Source organism: Podarcis erhardii (assembly GCF_964252035.2).
Source record: "Podarcis erhardii genome assembly, chromosome: 2".
NCBI lineage: Eukaryota > Metazoa > Chordata > Lepidosauria > Squamata > Lacertidae > Podarcis > Podarcis erhardii.
The window spans coordinates 123,201,199-123,222,102 of record NC_138498.1 but is presented as its reverse complement, the minus strand read 5'-3'; the positions used below and the strand labels follow the sequence as shown (position 1 = coordinate 123,222,102).

General features: G+C 45.1%; 2 protein-coding genes across 3 annotated transcripts in view; both read left to right on the top strand.

Annotated features, from left to right (window-relative positions):
* LOC309337000 (vomeronasal type-2 receptor 26-like) overlaps positions 1-20,904 on the top strand; it is a 202,872-nt gene that overhangs the window by 471 nt on the left and 181,497 nt on the right. The window contains exons 2-4 of one of the 2 annotated variants that reach the window (XR_014154089.1): positions 1,423-1,650; positions 2,096-2,222; positions 3,086-4,440. Coding sequence is in view for 1 of the 2 variants with exons in the window: in XM_081853599.1 (XP_081709725.1) it covers positions 1,423-1,650; positions 2,096-2,222; positions 3,086-3,996 (1,266 nt within the window). In the remaining variant the exon portion in view is untranslated. Of the gene's footprint in view, positions 1-1,422; positions 1,651-2,095; positions 2,223-3,085; positions 4,466-20,904 lie in introns of those variants that run through there. The other variant, XM_081853599.1, reaches the window with a different exon arrangement.
* LOC309336937 (uncharacterized protein) lies at positions 5,428-10,661 on the top strand. Its single transcript, XM_081853463.1, has 3 exons — positions 5,428-5,451; positions 7,257-7,468; positions 9,333-10,661. Exons 2-3 carry the CDS (start codon positions 7,336-7,338, stop codon positions 10,649-10,651), a joined length of 1,452 nt encoding a protein of 483 aa, XP_081709589.1. The 5' UTR covers positions 5,428-5,451; positions 7,257-7,335; the 3' UTR covers positions 10,652-10,661.

Genomic DNA, 20,904 nt, shown 5'->3' with positions numbered 1-20,904 from the left:
GCATTCATTTCCTTTGGAAATGAATTATTGTCCAGGTGCATAGAAATATTATTCACTCTTTACTCACAGATATCTCTCTCTCTCTCTCTCTCTCTCTCTCTCTCTCTCCTGCCTTTCTGCCTCCAGGCTGTTTGCTTTACCTTCAGGAGAGCTTCCTTTACATATTGTCTCTATTGAGTTTTGGAGCCAAAGACAAAAAGGCAGCTCCCTTCAAAAAGGAGATATTGCAATCCTATACCTTCATCACATGATCTAAGGTTACCACACTCACATGTTAGCTAGCAGAGAACAGCATCCAGTTAGTTAATCTTAATCTCAGCAAGAGACCGGAGCCCTTTAGAAAAAAACTACTATGGAAAAAACACAAAGTTTGCAAAACACATTACCCATTTTCCATTTTCAACCTTCCTTAATACATATACATTTTTCATTTCTGTTTGCTATTTTTATTCTTGCCTCATTGCACAGCCCCCCGAGCAACTGCTCCGATCATGTGCCCAATTCTCCTTTCCCCGCAAGTTGGAATAATTTTTGGCAGGGAGATGACATTGACCAGGCTGTCTCTAGTCTCTATTCCTTTCACACCCGTTTGACTCTGCTCTGGCTCTCTGCTCCCTCCACCAAGCTCCTGCCTTTCCCTGCTGAAGCCCATATTAGAGATTTCATTCAGTTTGCCTTGAAAGGAAAAACAAACCTAACTCACTCTTTCTGAAACAATCCAAGGGGGGAGCATCCTTCAAAATCCATGCTTACTAGGAGAAAATCACACAGAAATGCTGAATAATTCTGATGAGTTTCTATTATTATTATTTTAAAAATGGTTCAGAAATGTGGAGAACTGAATTTAAGATTGGGGTTTGTGTGAGAGAGAAAAGAGTATGAACCAAAAGTGACAAGATCACTCCATGACTATTTGAGTTTGCAACCAGCTCTAAGCAAAGGGGAAGTGGATTGTCAGAATGCTTCCACTATTATTATTATTATTATTATTATTAGATAATTTTAATTAAATTTTCAATATAACAATTCCAAATAAACATTTTACAAATATCCAATCCTTGGTCCATTGGTACATCTTATACACCCCTGTATATTTTGCTATAACCATTCAAATCAGTTTTCTACTTTTACATCCATCAAACATTATTTACGTGGTTGAATTTATCTTAATGCTGCAAATGTTTTCAGCTGTATAGTGTTATTTTCCATATATTCAATAAATGCTTTCCACTCTTCTTTCAATGTATCTTCTTCTTGCTCTCTTATTCTTTATGTTAAATCTCCAATTTCTGCATATTCTGTCCACTTAAGCTGCCAATCCTCTTTAACTGGGACCTCGCTGACTTTCCATTTCTGGGCTAGCAAAACAGGCGCCTCTGCTTCCCTTTATTCTAAATGCTCTCATCTTTGCTTCTGTTCCAGCTCCACCCTTTCCTAGGAAACACCCAGTTCTACAATTCTTCCATGGACAGAGTGTATTTGGATGAGAACGGGGAGCTGGCAGCCGACTTGGACATTGTGAACTGGGTGGTGTTCCCCAATAAATCCGTCCTCAGAGTGAAGTTTGGGAGTATCAACAGACAGGGATCCCCAGACCTGAAGTGCACCATCGACCAGGAGGCCATTGTGTGGCCCAAGTGGCTCAATCAGGTGACGGGGAGTGGAAATCATGCCTGTCATTTTGCTGTCTTTTCTATGAGCTCTAATAAGTGCTCCCTGTTCTGTGGGCTGCTGCCCTCAGTTGCCTGTCAACTCCAGCACTGGGCTGTTGTTCCAGATAGTTCCTACAGCTCCTCTGCTCAGCTGGGTGCCAAAGGAGGCTTCCTGCTAAACTGTGTGTATGGGGAAAGGGGGGTTCCTTGCTTTTCGGTTGCTACATGAATTTTATTAGTAGTGAATAGCTCATGGCCCATATACAGAACTTTAATTAATGGAGGTCCTTTGTTTTTTCCTGAATTTAATCATGAATCATTCATGTAATGGACAGTGATGGGAAATGCTGAATTTCAAGCTATAGCCTAGATGCTACAGCAGATGACAACATACTATGCCTCAAAGAACAATTCTCATTGACGCTCTTCGTCTTTGTGCCTAGACCCTTCCTACTTCCAGGTGTGTGGAAAGCTGTCGGCCTGGATCCGTCAAGGTGATTCAGGAAGGGAAGCCTCTTTGCTGTTATGAATGTCTTCCCTGTGCAGAAGGGACCATCTCCACTCAGGAAGGTGGGTGACTCCAAGGGGAAGGCTGGCCTTGGGGAAGAGAGAAGGGTCCCGTCAGGAATCTCTCAAAACCAATTCTGGGCAGGGTAAGGCTGGTATGCTTCATGTGTGGGAGGGAACTGGGTGGTCCAAATTATCATCATCATCAATCTCTTTTTATGATTATAGTTTACTATATTGTTCTAAAATGTATCATCATCATTTTATATATATATAGTAAGCTGATTGGGAAAGGAGGAAATAAACATGTGAATCACTAAATGCCTGCCCAGCCACATTCCATTCCTTAGCCCTACTAGTCATACTTACTCCAAAAAAATACCTTTGATCAAATGTGAAGGAGGGAAGTCTAAACCACGGAGCCTCTTGGTCTTGCTGATCTTCTTCCATCCTTTCCCTTTGCACCAGAAGCAGTTGAGTCATGCTGGCCACATGACCCAGAAAGCTGTCTGTGGACAAACACCAGCTCCCTTGGCCTGAAGCGAGATGAACGCTGCATCCCATAGTTGCCTTTGACTAGATTTAACTGTCCCGGGGTCCTTAAGGAGGGAGATTTTTATGGACCTAGGGTAGATATTAGACTTCTGCACAGACCGCTGATCCTCCTTTTGGCCCTGGTATAGGGGGCTCCAAGCAGCCCAACCTGCCAGAGGCCAAGCTGGGGATCTCTAGCCCTGGGATCCATTCCAGATTTCTTCGGGGTAGAGCTAATGTTTAGAAAAACCTAATTAAATACCTGTAGTGATCTGTGGCTGTCTAAGACTGACTTCTTCTACAACTGAATCTCTCCCAACAGGCTAGATACTGCTCAGGGCTTGGCCAAATCCAGCGTATTAGACATTACTTACTCTCTCTCTCTCTTGCAGATGCAGACCATTGCCAAAAATGCCCAGAAAATCAGCATCCAAACAAGGACCGAGATCAATGTGTGTTCAAGCATATCACCTTCCTAGCCTATGAAGAATCTCTGGGGGTTGTCCTACTTTCCCTTGCCCTACTGGGGTCCTTAGCCACAAGCTTTCTTTTAGGAATCTTTATTAAGTACAACGAAACTCCCATAGTCAAAGCCAACAACCGGGACCTCTCCTACATCCTCCTCGTTTCCCTCCTGCTTTCCTTTTTGTCCTCCTTCCTGTTCATTGGGAGGCCAAGGAAAGGGGCCTGCCTTCTCCGACAAACAGCCTTCAGCACCATCTTCTCTGTTGCTGTTTCTTCTGTGTTGGCAAAAACCATCACTGTGGTTCTGGCCTTCCTGGCCACCAAGCCAGGGAACTCAGTGAGGAGATGGCTGGGGAAGAGTCTGGCCAACTCCATTGTCATTTCCTGTTCCTGTGTCCAGGTTGTCATCTGCATGATCTGGCTGGGGATCTCGCCACCATTCCCAGACTCTGACATGCACTCCCAGCCTGAGGAGATCATCCTGCAATGCAACGAAGGGTCTGTGGCCATGTTTTATGGTGCCCTTGGCTACATGGGCTTCCTGGCGGCCATCTGCTTCACGGTGGCTTTCCTAGCCAGGAAGCTGCCTGGGGCCTTCAATGAAGCCAAGCTGATCACCTTCAGCATGCTGGTCTTCTGCAGTGTTTGGGTGTCCTTTGTGCCCACCTACCTGAGCACCAAAGGGAAATACATGGTAGCCGTTCAGGTTTTCTCCATCTTGGCCTCCAGTGCTGGGCTCCTGGGCTGCATCTTCATGCCCAAATGCTACATTATTTTGCTGAGACCTGATCTGAACACGAAGGAGCACCTGACAGCAAAAACTAAAGATAGCATCTGATTCTTAAAATATTATTTTTCAAGCAGGTAGAGAAGTGATGTTCTTGAAAATTGATGTTTCGATTTAAGAAATCATTACCCTCATTTGATCATGTAGAACCAACCAACTTAATGGAAGTAGTTATGAAATTTGGATTTGGCTGAAAATTTGTTAATACTTTGGAAGATATAGATCACATAGATCACAGGGAATTCACATTACCAAAATTTTGTAATTATTCTTGGAACGGAACAAGGGTGTCCACTGTCACTCCTGTTATTTTTCTTAATTTTAGAGAAATATCCCTCCAATTATACAATGCCCTTTCTGGCATAGCAGTAAGTATAAATGAAAATAACAAATGTAGGCCTCTATGCAGACTAAACATACCCAATGTTAGGGTGCTGTCAACGGTTCCTGGCTGATTGCAAAGGAAATTATAAAGACAAGGAAAAGTTTCTTACAGTCCTTTCCCCTCCCCTCCCCAAGCTTACAGGGGCTGTGTGTGTGATAAAGGGGAGCCATACAGGGGTGAAGGTGTCTTCTTCTATTTGTCCCCATGTCAGTTTCAGTTTATTGGTTAATTTTTCCAGTAGGGCTGTTTTCCATACTATTTGGTACCATTGGCCCGTGCTTATTCCTGACAGGTCTCTCCAGCGGTGGGAATGTTGTGGGAAAGGGAATGACAATGAAACAGAGGAGGAGGAGGAGGAAGAGGAGGAAAGGAAAGGGTGAAGGCTTGTTGCTTGGCGAGCGGGGTAGACAAAACAGTGAAGGACAAGGCAGTTCTGGGCAGCCTGGGCAACTGTTCCTTAGGTGGACCAGAAAGCAAAGAAAATGGACTTGGCTGCAGTCAGGCCAAAGGGGAGCAAAATAGGGAAGGGAGGGCTAGCCAGGAAGAAGAGTGGGAGCTGCCCTTGTTGCTGCATATAACCAAGAAAAATAGAATATGCACTAGAGTTATAACTTTTTGACCTCAAAAACAAACAAACAAACAAACAAACAAACAAACAAACCCCACTCCCTGTATTATAATGGGATGAACTTTTGCTTAGAAATACTGAAAAGGGGACTAATTCTTCTCAGTTGTGAAAAAAGGTCACCCATAGAGGACACGTGGGTCTCTAGAGACAAAGCCGTATCCAAGAGTACCCCCAAACTATGCATTTGCTACATAGGCTTAGGATCCAAGGCCATTTCTGTTCTCATCCTGAAGCAAAGTTCTTAACACGAGATAATATTTCTGGGTTAGCGGCTCCTCCTGGGCTCCTGCCTTGGGGGAGGAGAGAGCGGGGCTCCGCTTGTGCTCGGCTTGCCAAGGGTTAAAAGGCACAGAGCTGGGTTTCTAGAGAGGACAGGAAGGGGAGGGGGGGGCAAGGTCCTCCCGGGCAAAGCCCCTCCCTCGCCATTCCCGCCTGCAAGCGGAGGGGCTGCTTCCGCCTCCCCCCCCCTCTCTCTTGCCAGAGCTGCCTGGGGGTGAGGCTGGTGCAATGGGGAGAAGGGGCTGCGGGGGAGGGTGCGGGGGGGGGGTGGCCAGATCAGGCCTGGGGGGCGAGGGGGCCAGGGCCCCGGGGGGGAGGGGGAGGGGGTCTTGGAGGGGGGAGCCTGCAGAGAGAGCCCTGGGGTCTCGAGAAAGAGAGGAGGAGGAGGAGGAGGAGGAAGGGGGGTCTTCCTCTTGGCCAGCATCGCTACTGTGTCTTTTCTCCAAGCAGAAACTGCTACATTTTTAGCAGGGCGATGAGAGCCAGATCTCTTATGATTCGATCGCTTTTCTAACGTAGCTCAGCTTTTTTCTTTCTTTAATCAGTTTGGTCGTTTATACGGATGTCAGCCTCCAGGACGTACTTTGTATACCAAACTATATAGGAAACTATATCTGGTCTCGGGAACTATGCCCCACAAATAACCCAGAGATGCATTTTCAATAAAAGCACACATTCTGCTCATGTAAAAACACCAGGCAGGTTTGGAGTACATTGTCAGGAGCAGGGCTAGGCAAACTGAGGCCCGGGGGGCTGGATGCGGCCCAATCGCCTTCTAAATCTGGCCCGCGAACGGTCCAGGAATCAGTCTGGTTTTTCCATGAGTAGAATACAGTGGTACCTTGGGTTAAGTACTATTATTAGTAAAGTACTAGGGCGATCCTGTTGGGATTACAAGATTTGCTCACAAGGGTCCTAGGAACGTGCAAGCCCACTCACCACAACAAGGTGTTGATCCAGCGAGGGAGAAGTAAATTTTTGCTAATTAAACCGGGGTCAAATACCACCTATACATCATTTTTATGTAGTTCTCCTTCAGTAAAGTACATGCTGAAAATTTCAAATCTATAATAATAATAATAATTTATTATTTATACCCCGCCCATCTGGCTGTGTTTCCCCATCCACTCTGGGCGGCTTCCAACAGAATATTAAAATACAATAATCTATTAAACATTAAAAGCTTCCATAAACAGGGCTGCCTTCAGATGTCTTCTGAAAGTCTGGTAGTTGTTTTTCTCTTTGACATCTGGGCGGGTGCCACTAACAAGAAGGCCCTCTGCCTGGTTCCCTGTAACTTGGCTTCTCACAGGGAGGGAACCGCCAGAAGGCCCTCGACACTGGACCTCAGTGTCTGGGCAGAACGATGGGGGTAGAGACGCTCCTTCAGGTATACTGGGCCGAGGTCACTTGGGGCTTTAAGGTTAGCACCAACACTTTGAATTGTGCTCTTATTATGACTATGAAAACTTTTATAAACTTTTGCCTTATGATACCATAGATAAGCATGCCTGGCGTTGCAGTCTTCAGGCTTGGGGACAAGATGGTGCCTGGTTTTTGCACCAAGTTCTAGCCATAAGTCCCACTGAGTTCAATGGGATCTATTCTCAGGTCTCTACTGTGCAGACCATGCCGGCCTTACGAAGAGGGGAGAGGAGTAAACAGAGGAAATTGGAACCACTGGAAAGGTTTATAAATGGGGTTTCTGTTGGGAAGGGGCTGCCCCATTTGTGCTTTTCCAGGGGCAGGAGAATCCAGTGAGAGCCAGTGTGGTGTAGTGGTTAAGAGCGGTAGACTCGTAATCTGGTGAACCGGGTTCTCATCTCCGCTCCTCCACATGCAGCTGCTGGGTGACCTTGGGCTAGTTACACTTCTCTGAAGTCTCTCAGCCCCACTCACCTCACAGAGTGTTTGTTGTGGGGGAGGAAGGCAAGGAGAAAGTTAGCTGCTTTGAGACTCCTTAGGGTAGTGATAAAGCGGGATATCAAATCCAAACTCTTCTTCTCTTCTTCCCTGCAGGGTCTTTGAGGCTCCCTTTGCTTCTTCCTGTCTCCCAGGACCCTGCAGCTTGTTTTGGCTCCTTGACTCTTCAGGAAGGATGAAAGAGATGGATCCTGCAAAGCTAGTGAGGATGGAAGGGGGAAGATGGACAGTTGACCTGGTCAGGTTGTCTCCTGTATCCCTCCTCACAACCTCTGAGTGTTCCTCTCTAGGGCTCTCAGAGATATCTGGTGAGTTCCAGGGGAGGGGAGATGGGGACATGGAGGGATGGAGCCAGAGAGGTATTGGGGCTTGCTCAGCCTGGGGGTGGGGGGAGGCAGGCAGGCGGGTGGAGATTGAGAAGGTGAGCACCTCTTTGGTCTCCACCACCTGCCTGCCTGACTTTGCCATCTGCAGGCAATTTGAACTAGGAATACATCACAGCTCCCTGGCCAACTCGATGTATTGGCAGCTCAAAATGTCTAATACCAGTGCCGTGATCTGAATGCCCTACCAGTGTCAAAAAACCTACAGCTCCGTCACACAGCAGTAGAAGCCACGACTCTTTAAAGTAACGTGATCCTGCTTTGCAGTTTGAATGCAGATGGGGCCTATGCTGTGTGTCGCCCTTTTCTTTTCTTTTTGGAATAACTTTTTATTTGTTTTTAAAAACAAGGAACATGTGAATAATAAATGATACAAACATGTAGACCAGGTCGTCTCATGTCATTTGTATATCTCAAAACTAGCAGAATAAATGTGCAGGAATGTCTATAACATATGGTTCATCATTAATGGTCAGTGTATGAGTTCTGGGTTCATGAATTGGTTTAAACTGGAACACAAAAACGGGAAACAGGAGAGAACAGAGAGCATTCAACACCACATAGCTGGTTGTCTATTCAGGAGCTCTTCGTGGTTGTTGTACTTAGATTAAGATTAAGGAGAGCCAGTGTGGAGTAGTGGTTAAGAGCGGTAGACTCGTAATCTGGTGAACCGGGTTCGCGTCTCCGCTCCTCCACATGCAGCTGCTGGGCAACCTTGGGCTAGTCACACTTTTCTGAAGTATCTCAGCCTCACTCACTCCTCATTCTCCTATTCCACTGTGTAAAATTTCCTCTATGCATCCTAAAAATTTCTTTCTACTTTTCAATCTGCCTTTAAAAATCGTTTCTGAGTACACTGGCAAAGTGGTCAAAATGTTAATGTCAGTTTCTGAGGTAAAACGTGTCACTTTACAACTCTGCACCTGTCTTTCTGGATTATTCGTGGTTTTCTGGATTTTGTGGGACCCAAACCCATTTTCTGTAGTATTTATATGTGTGGAGGTTGCCGTGGGTTGTTTGACCCTTGAAAAACATAGCTTTTTTTCCTCCTAGAAAAGACTCCACAAGATTACCTGTTGAGAGTTTAAACAGAACACATTACATTGCTCGATATACGAAAACACGTTTACATGTGCTTATATCTAATATATCTATATATATTCTTTATTGATTTAGATTATTTCTACGTTTATCCCATTCGTTATTCTAGATAATAAGCTACACTCAAAAAACCAAAATAATTCAACATCAAATAATACTGCTACATGAGGTATGAAGAGTGCTTCTATATATATGGGACTTTACAGACTTTTTCTGAGGCCCATAGCAGCATAAAACAGGCAGCAGGTGCTCTCACGGAAAATCTCTCTCTCACTCGGCAGTTGAGAACAGACCTAACTGAAGAAACGGCATTCTGGAGTGACAGTCACCCTTTCCATAGCAACTTGGGGGCAACATTCACACACAGAGTTGTTAGGGAAGTTGAGGTAATTTCTGTCCGGTTTGGGTTTCTGTTTTAGCCTCTGCCCGTTTTTTAAAGAGAAGACCAATGTTAGAGTTGGAGTGGATTTCATGATTGTGGCAACAAAAATCCGTCCTAAAAAAGAGGCAGACTTTCTGGACCTCTGGTTCTCAAAAATACGTCTGTGAATGCTGGTTGACAAAGGCCTCTGTAGAAAGACCTCACATCTTCTGTTCTTCCTCTTTCACAAATGTTCATTAGCATTGTTCCATAATTGGGGGCTCCATTTCTTCCTAAGGATTTAATAAGTTTCTGTCTTTGTTGTAGGTGGTGATGAATTGGAAATGAAGAATGGGGGAGACCATGACAAAATCCACACAGTGGAGAAGCCATATCAAAATTGGGAGTATGGAGAGAGCTCCAGTCAGAGTTCCCGTTCCCATCAAAGAACTCACAGTGGGAAGAAAGGCTATCAGTGCTCAGAATGTGGGAAGAACTTCAGTGGGAAGGACAATCTCACTTCTCATCACAGAATTCATACAGGAGAGAAACCCTATCAGTGCTTGGAATGTGGAAAGAGGTTTCGTCAGAGTGGGGGTCTCACTTCCCACAAAAGAATTCATACTGGAGAGAAACCCTATCAGTGCTTGGAATGTGGAAAGAGCTTTAGTCTCAGCACCCATCTCACTTCCCACCAAAGAATTCATACAGGAGAGAAACCCTATCAGTGCTTTGAATGTAGAAAGAGCTTCAGTCAGAGCATCCATCTCATGTCCCATCAAATAATTCATACAGGGGAGAAACCCTATCAATGCTTGGAATGTGGAAAGAGGTTTCGTCAGAGTGGGGGTCTCACTTCCCACAAAAGAATTCATACTGGAGAGAAACCCTATCAGTGCGTGGAATGTGGGAAGAGCTTCAGTCGGAAGGACAGTCTCGCTTCCCATCAAAGAATTCATACAGGGGAGAAACCCTATCACTGCTTGAACTGTGGAAAGCACTTCAGTCAGAGGAGGAGTCTCACTTCCCATCAAAGAATTCATACAGGGGTGAAACCCTACCAGTGCTTGGAATGTGGAAATAGCTTCAGTCACAGAACCAATCTCATTTCCCATCAAATAATTTGTACAGGTGTTAAACCCTATCACTGCTTAGAATGTGGAAAGAACTTCAGTCGGAGCAGCAGTCTCGCTTCCCATCAAAGAATCCATACAGGGGTGAAACCCTATCAGTGCTTGGAATGTGGAAAGAGCTTCAGTCACAGGCAGAGTCTCACTTCCCATCAAAGAATTCATACGTGGGTGAAACCCTATCAGTGCTTGGAATGTGGAAAGAACTTCAGTCACAACCAGAATCTCGCTTCCCATCAAAGAATCCATACAGGGGAGAAACCCTATCAATGCTTGGAATGTGGAAAGAGTTTTCGTGTGAGTGGGGATCTCACTTCCCATCAAAGAATTCATACAGGGGAGAAACCCTATCAGTGTTTGGAATGTGGGAAGAGCTTCAGTTGGAAGGGCAGTCTCGCTTCCCATCAAAGAATTCATACAGGGGTAAAACCCTACCAGTGCTTGGAATGTGGGAAGAGCTTCAGAAAGAGGGCAGGTCTCACCCACCATCAAAGAACACATACAGTGGTACCTTAGGTTAAGAACTTAACTACCGTATTTTTCGCTCTATAAGACGCACCAGACCACAAGACGCACCTACTTTTTGGAGGAGGAAAACAAGAAAAAAAATATTCTGAATCTCAGAAGCCAGAACAGCAAGAGGGATCGCTGCGCAGTGAAAGCAGCAATCCCACTTGCTGTTCTGGCTTCTGTGATAGCTGCGCAGCCTGCATTCGCTTCATAAGATGCACACACATTTCCCCTTACTTTTTAGGAGGGGAAAAGTGAGTCTTATAGAGCAAAAAATACAGTAGTTCTGGAGGTCGATTCTTAACCTGAAACTTTTTTTTTCTTTCAAAAATTTTATTAGTTTTTACAATATCAACGACAAACAAAAACATAAAACAAAACATAACAAAAATCATAACCTTATTGAAAATAACAGTTATTTACTTTGTAAAACGACTTCCTCGTTTCCCCTTAGTTGAATTTCATTGCATATCCTTGTAAGGGTTTTCCAAATCCCAATTTTAATACCCTTTAAATTAAACATTAACATCTTTAAATCTTCTCCTTCTTGTATTAAACATATTATTTTATCAGTTACCATAAATACAATCCTAAGCCCATTAAGCCCATGGACGCTATTTCCAGTTATTTTAGCTTAACAAATTTTGCTAAATAAATCTTTCTTGGTCAGTTCCAACCTGAAACTCTTCTTAACCTGAAGCACCACTTTAGCTAATGGTGCCTCCCACTGCTGCCACGCTGCTCCCTCGCAATTTCTGTTCTCACCCTGAAGCAAAGTTCTTAACCCAAGGTACTATTTCTAGGTTAGCGGAGTCTGTAACCTGAAGCGTCTGTAACCTGAAGTACCACTGTACAGGGCATGAAGCATATTAGAAATGTGGAAAGAGCTTCTCTTCCAAGATGCTCCTAGCTTCCCATGAAGAAATTCATGTGATTGAGCAGGTGGTTGCTGAAGAGCTCCAGGGATGCCTGGAGGATGGGGAGCATTTCGATCCCTTCCAATCGGGAATCAGGCCTCATATTGGGACTGAAACTGCCTTGGTTGTGCTGGTCGATGATCTCCAGCACGCTAGGGACAAAGGTGAAAGCTGTTTCCAGTAGAGAGCAGGTCTAGCAGGGCATCAGAAGTCATCCTTGCATTAGAATAATGGTGACGTTGGGTAAGAGCCTGGGGTCCTGATTGATTTCACGAATGGCAGCCAGGAAGGACAGGACATTCCAGAATTTCCCACATAGCCACTGGAATGAAAAAGTGCCCCCCCTCCACTGAATGACAACAACGTTTCTAATTCTTTCTGCATCCAAACTCTCAGCTGTTTCCAGCACTGAAAATAAAACGAGTCCACCCTGAGATGCTTAAATACCTTCCATTAGCGACCTGTAGGAGAGAGGAAAGGCCCATCAGCCTCACTGAAAGTGGACACCATAGTGAAACTGTGACACAACTTTCACCATCATGAACATTTCATGAGATTGCGTTTCAGCTGTGTTTACAGTCAGCTGCATTATTTACCCCCTTGTAGGTTTGGATTTTTAAATTCCACTTTGCAAAATCATAACATTCTCAAATGCAGCATACTCATTTTCAGTCAGGACTTAAGCATCAGCTGCTGCTGCACCTTCAACTGAGAAGCACCTAAGTTCATGGTCCTGGCATATGGGGGCAACTGGAACTTATCAAATCAGAGTGTGCCTCCAGTCAGTCAATATTTTTCAGGAGGGATTCAAGCAGTTGATTCCCTTACCTTTACCGCCCCAACCTGGCCACAGTGATCCATGCAATGGCCACCTCCAGGCTTGACTACTGTAATTCGCTCTACGTGGGGCTACCCTTGAAGCTGTTCCAGAAATTCCACCAGTTGCAAAATGCTTCAGTGAGGCTCCTCACGGGGTCTCTGCCATGGGAGCATATTCCCCCAGTGCTTTTCCAGCTGCACTGGCTCCCGGTGTAGTACAGGGTCAGATTTAAGGTGCTGGTTTTGACCTTTAGAACCCTTCACGGCCTAGGACCTCGTACCAATGGGACCGCCTCTCCTGGATGGCCCACGGAGGACCTTAAGGTCCATAAATAGCAACACCCTAGAGGTCCTGGGCCCTAAGGAAGTTAGATTAGCCTCAACCAGACCCAGGGCTTTTTCAACACTGGCTCTGGCCTGGTGGAACGCTCTGTCTCATGAGACCAGGGCTTTGCAGGATCTGATTTCTTTCCGCAGAGTATGTAAGACAGAGTTGTTCTGCCTGGCCTTTGGCTTTGAATCAATTTGATTCCCTCCCCCTCTTTCTTTTCTCCTGTGATGAGGCTGCATTTTAACGTTTTAATGTTGTATTTTAATCTTGTTTTTAAGTTGTATTCATTCAACTTGTTTTTATTATTGCTTGTTAGCTGCCCTGAGCCTGGCCTTGGCTGGAGAGGGCAGGGTATAAATAAAATTAATTGTTGTTGTTGTTGTTGTTGTTAAAGAGCACCACATAATCAAGTAAATCAGGATGAATGCTGAATCAGCAGGGTCTCTGGAGAAGCCTTGAATCAGGTGGAGAGCATTATTGTTTGCATGACTGATTCCTTGACTGAATCAGAAGCAGGATGTCACCTCACGTTCCTCTCAAAGATGGGGTCCATTTTAGTGGACTCAGAGGAGAACTTTGGACAAATCCCTTGAGTTTTCATGAGAAGTAAAGGAAAGGGGAAGGGGGAAGAGTGATGTGTCAGGCGTGGAGAGTTCTCCTCTCCCTTTGGTAACATCAAAGATAAGAAGTCCTTTTATTATAGCATTATGTTGCAAGCAGAAATACACAGCTCTCCACAAGGGGGGCAGTTGGCTGCTCTAAATCCGACTTCCGTAGCATTTTAGGTGCCAATGGGAAGTTCCTCCCTCCCTCTGACTTCTTTGCTCTCTGATATGTTCAGACCTCCGAGTCTGTGGTGAGGGGGGTTCCACACTCTCAAGTGACATCTCAACTAGCTGCCCCCTCCCTTTGGGTTCCCTTGTCATTGTCTCGTACCTGGGCAACTCCTCCCTCAGCTGTTCAGCTTCTGTCTCTCTGCTTCACCTAATTATTTCAGGCCAGGAGACCACCTCATCAGTGGGGTCATCTCTGCCACAAACACTATGTTTCATCCTCATATCTTTAGCCAATGTCCTTCCACCAGCTTTTATTGGTAAGACGTTTTGTGGGGATGGAGTTCCTGGTGTTGCTACTATTTCCATAAGATCCAACTCATCTCCAGTTACCTTCTGGGGCCTTTCTCATGATCTGGTACCTACCTTTAAGAACAGAAGAAGATCCCAATGGCAGATAAATTGGGGGATGATTAGGCTCTCAGTGGCTACCAGTCACAATGGCTATGTTCTCCATTCACTGACACAGGCACTATGCCTCTGGGTACCAGTAACTGAGAATCTCAACTAGGGGAAGTGTTATTCTGCTTCTCAGTTTTGCATGTGCATCTGGTTGGCCGCCTTGAGAATGCTGGAATAGATGAGCCTTTGGGCTGATTCTGCAGGATTTTTCTGAAAAATGATGGTAGGAAAAGGGTGTCTTTTTGCCTTAGGTTTAATATACATGAAGGGGAAATCTACTGGTTTCTTGATCTTTTAATCACTGTCTTAGATCCCTTTGAAGAAGAAGAAGAAGAAGAAGAAGAAGAAGAAGAATGTTATACCGCACCCATCTGGCTGGGTTTTCCCAGCCACTATGGGCAGCTTCCAACAAAATATTAAAATACAGTGGTCTGTTAAACATTAAAAGCTTCCCTAAACATGGCTGCCTGCTTCTAAAAGTCTGGAAGTTGTTCTTCTCTTTTATATCTGGTGGGAGGGTGTTCCAAAGGGCGGGTGCCACTACCAAGAAGGCCCGCTGCCTTGTTTCCTGTAACTTGGCTTCTTGCAGTGAGGGAACTGCCAGAAGGCCCTCAGCGCTGGACCTCAGTGTTCGGGCTGAACGATGGGGGTGGAGATGCTCTTTCAGGTATACTGGACCAAGGCCATTTAGAGCTTTAAACGTCAGCACCAACACTTTGAACTGAGCTTCGAAACGTAGAATCATAGAGTTGGAAGAGACCACAAGGGGCATCGAGTCCAACCCCCTGCCAAGCAGGAAACACCATCAGAGCACTCCTGACATATGGTTGTCAAGCCTCTGCTTAAAGACCTCCAAAGAAGGAGCCTCCACCACACTCCTTGGCAGCAAATTCCACTGTCAAACAGCTCTTACTGTCAGGAAGTTCTTCCTAATGTTTAGGTGGAATCGTCTTTCTTGTACTTTGGAACCATTGCTCCGTGTCCGCTTCTCTGGAGCAGCAGAAAACAACCTTTCTCCCTCCTCTATGTGACATCCTTTTATATATTTGAACATGGCTATCATATCCCCCCTTAACCTCCTCTTCTCCAGGTTAAACATGCCCAGCTCCCTTAGCCGTTCCTCCTAAGGCATCGTTTCCAGGCCTTTGACCATTTTGGTTGCCCTCCTCTGGACACGTTCCAGTTTGTCAGTGTCCTTCTTGAACTGTGGTGCCCAGAACTGGACACAGTACTCCAGGTGAGGTCTGACCAGAGCAGAATACAGTGGCACTATTACTTCCCTTGATCTAGATGCTATACTCCTATTGATGCAGCCCAGAATTGCATTGGCTTTTTTAGCTGCCGCGTCACACTGTTGGCTCATGTCAAGTTTCTGGTCAACCAAGACTCCTAGATCCTTTTCACATGTACTGCTCTCAAGCCAGGTGTCACCTATCTTGTATTTGTGCCTCTCATTTTTTTTGCCGAAGTGCAATACTTTACATTTCTCCCTGTTAAAATTCATCTTGTTTGTTTTGGCCCAGTTCTCTAATCTGTCAAGGTCGTTTTGAAGTGTGATCCTGTCCTCTGGGGTGTTAGCCACCCCTCCCAGTTTGGTATCATCTGCAAATTTGATCAGGATGCCCTTGTTTTGTTTTGTTTTTAAATAATATTTATTACTTTTAAATCTTACAAGAAAGAAGAAAAAGAAAAGAAAAAAAGAAAAAAACTATAATACAATATATAAACAATACACAACACAACATTAACATATTAGACTAAACAAAACAGAGCAAAAACAATTTAAAAACATACATCATACCATTTCAGTGCCTTATCTTTCATTCCCTTGTTTCATCGACCTCCTCTCACCTCCCTTTTTGTATTCCACTTCTATTAATTGTTTCAGCAATTCCTTTCCATCTTTCTCTATTTTCTGTCGTATAACCATCTTAACTTATTTTAACCTTATTTTTCATTAATACTATAATTCTTATTTATGCTTAACTCCTTATAACAATTCTACTAAAGCCATATAATTTCATTCCAACATTTTTCTAACACTCATTAATTTTACAGTATTTCTATAAATAAACTTTAAACTTCTTCCACCGTCTCTTCTCCCTGGTCTCGGATTCTGCCAGTCATTTCCGTCAATTCCATATAGTCCATAACCTGGTGATCTTCTGTCCGAGGCTCTTAACTCTTTTCCAAGTCCCTTCTGCGAGTCTTCTTCATATTTATACATGCACTTTACTTTGTCTTCTGCTGATCTTGTTCTTAATTTCCTTCCTTTGATGCTGAAGAGTAGATCTCGGGGAAGCTCCAACCTAACAATGCTTTTATTCCTTCTTGACAGGTCAGCCAGATCCCCGTAGTTCAAACTAAAATCCAAATGATATTTCAGAACATGTTTCAAAATCCCTCCAAATCTGAAGGTCCCCACAACTCCAATCTCCTCCTGACCCAAGTCCAGGTCCCAAAGGTCAGTAAATCCCTGCATGGGGGGGTCTATCCAACTTTCCTTCTCCAGTCCAAGCAGGGCTCCAATCCTCAGAATCTGACTTTCTCTGAATTCAATCATAGAAGGCAACAACTTATTGTCATCAAATTGCCTCTGTAAGGCTGGGGCTCTCTCCCTCTCCACTTGTATTACTTTAGGTTCAACAACTACAACTTTCTCCCCCGCCTTCTCCCCAATTTGCCATGTCAAAGTATATTCCTGTATCAATTCCTGAATAGTTTCTGTATAGATGTTCACTTTTTGTCCGAAATTAGTCACTTTTTGTCCCAAGTTATCAATTTTAATAGTCATCACATCCGTCTTCTTGTGGAGCTGTTTCAATGAATCACTTATCTTACATAATGCAATCACTAAGGCTTCTTCTGTCGACATTCTTAACCGATCCATGGTAAACCCATGTTTCTCATGGTTTTTATCTTGCAGCTGGAGATTCCCCCAGCTCAACTCCTGTAACAGTTTCAAAGGCTCCCTCTAGAGGGAAACAGTTTCTATTTGTATCAATCCTTTTAAGCACAGTTCAAGCGATAAAATTAGTTTCAATTTTCAGTTACTTTTACTCCTTTTTAAACGCAGAAGGAAACTATGGAAACAATGTATTTCTCTTATTTAACTATCTGTCAACAAACGTTTTATTCACAGTCAATGAACTTTCCCAAAACGTCATACTAGCAGCCCGTTTCCAGGTTCAGAGCTGTGATAATTTAACTTTCTTCACTCTCTCCTGCAGGCTTACGGAATCCAAAATTTCCCCCCTCTTCTCCTACTTCCAAGGGGGGGTTAATGATTTTAGCCGATGGAAGTTTAATCCTTTACAGAGGACCTTCCAAGACTTTAGCTTGCAAGCTCTTTGCTTCAATCTATTTACAAAAGGGGAAGGCGGACTTCCTGTTTGAAACCTCCCCGTTTCGGTGCCAAATTAAGACGTTTAAAAATCCAATTTTCCGTTCTACTCACGGGTAGTTGTTTAAGATCTAATTGTCCACAGGAAAAAGTCAGCGCTCTCCGGCAACAGCAATGTGGCTTCACTCCGTGAAAGAAGCAGTCCATTCGAAGCACCGCACTGCTCACCCCACGTCGCTCCAGACCCCCGAAACCGGGTCTCCCCGCGAGTAGGGGAGGCGCAAAAGGTGCCAGCCGAATCCCACGTTCACAGGCTTCTCCTGCCTGTGATTTTTCGTGGGTCTCCACCTTCGCCATGGCAGCCAGACCCTGATTCCCACGGAGCAAATTCCTCCCGATCAGAGGAATTCCGCCATTGCCGGAGGCACCAGGATGCCCTTGAGTCCATCATCCAAGTCGTTGATAAAGATGTTGAATAAGACCGGGCCCAAGACAGAACCCTGTAGCACCCCACTAGTCACTCTTCTCCAGGATGAAGAGGAACTATTGATGAGCACCCTTTGGGTTTGGTCGGTCAGCCAGTTACAAATCCACTGAGTGGTAGCATAGTCAAGACCGCATTTTACCAGCTTCCTTACAAGAATATCATGGGACACTTTGTCAAATGCCTTGCTGAGATCAAGGTAGGCTACATCCACTGCCTTCCCTTCATCTACCAGGCTTCTAATTCTGTCAAAAAACGAGATCAGGTTAGTCTGACATGACTTATTTTTCAGAAATCCATGATGACTATTGGTGATCACAGCAGTGTGTTGCAGAAGTCAAAGCGGGAGATAACTAGAGCATGCACCACTCTGGAGAGCCAGTCCGTGGGCAGGTAGGGTTTTAGCCTGTGTACCAGGTAGAGCTGGTAGACAGCTGCCCTGGACACAGAGTTAACCTGCGCCTCCATGGACAGCTGTGAGTCCAAAATGACTCCCAGGCTGCATACCTGGTCCTTCAGGGGCACGGTTACCCCATTCAAGAACAGGGAATCCCCCACACCCACCCGCTCCCTGTCCCCCCTAAACAGTACTTCTCAGGGTACTTGTCAGGATTCAACCTCAATCTGTTAGCCGCCATCCATCCTCCAACCGCCTCCAGGCACTCATACAAGACCTTCACCGCCTTCACTGGTTCTGATTTAAAGGAGATAGAGCTGGGTGTCATCTGCATACTAATGAACACCCAGTCCAAATACCCTGATTATCTCTCCCAGCGGCTTCATATAGATATTAAAAAGCATGGGGGAGAGGACGGAACCCTGAGGCACCCCACAAGTGAGAGCCCAGGGGTCTGAACACTCACCCCCACCACCACTTTCTGGACACGGCCCAGGAGAAAGGAGCGGAACCACCATATAACAGTGCCCCCAGCTGCCAGCCCCTCTAGATAGTCCAGAAGGATGTTATGGTTGATGGTGTCAAAGGCCGCTGAGAGATCCAGCAGAACTAGGAAATAGCTCTCACCTTTGTCCCTAGCCCACCGGAGATCATCAACCAGCGCAACCAAGGCAGTTTCAGTCCCATGGTGAGGCCTGAATCCCGATTGGAAGGGATCCAAATGGTCCACATCCTCCAGGTGTGCTTGGAGTTGTTCGGCAACCACCCACTCAATCACCTTGCCCAAGAATGGTAGATTTGAGACTGGGCGATAGTTGGCTAAGCTGGCCGGGTGTTTTTTTTAAGAAGCGGTTTAATGACTGCCTCTTTCATCAGGTCTGGGAAGGCTCCCTCACATTCACCACCCCACAGAGCCCATTGCCCAGCCTTTCCTGGCTCACTTTTATCAGCCAGGATGGACAAGGATCAAGGAGACAGGTGGTCGGTTTCACTTGTCCAAGCAGCCTGTCCACATCCTCGGAGGTAACAGATTGGAACTGATCCCATATAGCAGGACTAGACAGAACTCTAGTACTCTCCCACCCTGGCCCTGCTCCCAAGGTGGAGAGGCCCCTTGTAAGGTTGTACCGGCATGGATGTTAAAATCCCCCAGACAACCAAGCTAGGTGTCTCCAGGAGCATATCCGCCACAACCTGAAGCAGCTCGGGCAGGGAATCCTTGGTACAGCGGGGAGGTTGTACACCAAAAGGAATCCTGTACTTCTTGTATTGCCCAACTTCCAGAACATGCACTCAGAAAACTGGGTCTTCCCAATAGGACGTCTGGTGTAGGCTAATGACTTCCTGCAACCCCCCCTCCCCGCCCACATGACCTAGGTTGCTGTGTGTAAGAGAAACCTGGTGGGCAAGCGGCAGCAAGGACAGGCCCATCTGCTTCATCCAACCAGGTCTCTGTCACACATGCCAGGTCAAATCCTCCATCCACAATCAGGTCGTGTATGGCAGTGGTTTTATTCATCATTGACCTGGCATTGCACAGCAACTTTCAGGTCATGTGGGTTTCCCTTGCTGATTCCTGTATCCTTCCAGTCAAGACCAGACCTGGAGGCAGGGATAGTCCTCAAACAATGACTAAACCTGCCTCCTCGGTAATGACATGGTCTGGTCCTCCAAATCCTATACCCGGACCCTCCCCCACTTGGCACCCACCTGACTGTGCGAGGGAGGGAAGCCTCCCCTTTGTGTTAATACACACCTCGCCTCCTACACTGTTTGCAGCCCGCTGCGCCCCCCCAATCTGATCCATTGGTGAAAAAGACGGGGAATGGGCAGAGGTGGGGGGGTTAAGGGTGGGTTGGGGGCATTAAATATCTCTTCCCAGTCCTCTCTAGACATCAGATTCTCTTTCTTTAACCCTTATTGTCCAGGAGCTTTTCAACAAAGCGCCCAGGAGACAGGAAAAGAAGCCAAAGTGGGAGTGGAAAGGCGGGCACCCAGGTGTTCATTGCGCTATTGGGAATGCAAGCTGGCAACTTTGATTTGGGGGGTTGAAGCCTCCCTCCCCCCATGCACGCATTTATTTATGTTCTCTTTCCCCTGGTTGTTCCCGTTTTCCTTTCATTCATTTTTATTACTATGGTATTATTTCATAATATGTATAGCCGCCAGGTTGTGACAACAATCTCAAAGGGGTGGACAAAAAAAAGAAGATAAAATTATCACCAAAGAAAATTAAGAACCATCATAGAATCATAGATTTGTAGAGTTGGAATTATTATTAAATTATATGTGTGTGTGTGCTATTATATATATTGTTTATTATTTAGATATGTAACAAATTATATAAATAATAAAATTGTTGGTATCTGAAGAAGTGTGGATGCGCACGAAAGCCCAGAACAAACTTAGTTGGTCAATAAAGTGCTACTGGACAATTTTTAAAAGTTTTTTATTTATTTTGACTGCGTCAGACCAACACGGCTACCTACCTGAAAATAAAACTGTTCTTAAATCTACAGAACGAACACTCAATTCTTTTCAGGCCTGTGAGTCAAAGCAGACAATACGACATCCAGTGTTTTTCTGGGGGGACACAGAAACATTTTGTGAATTCAAAGTTTGGCCTCACTGAGGGACAGTATTTCAATATGAATAGGAAAATGAGAGTACTCCTAAACATTTTTTAAGGAAAAAAAAGCATTGATCATATTGATCTTGATTATTCCATGTTCT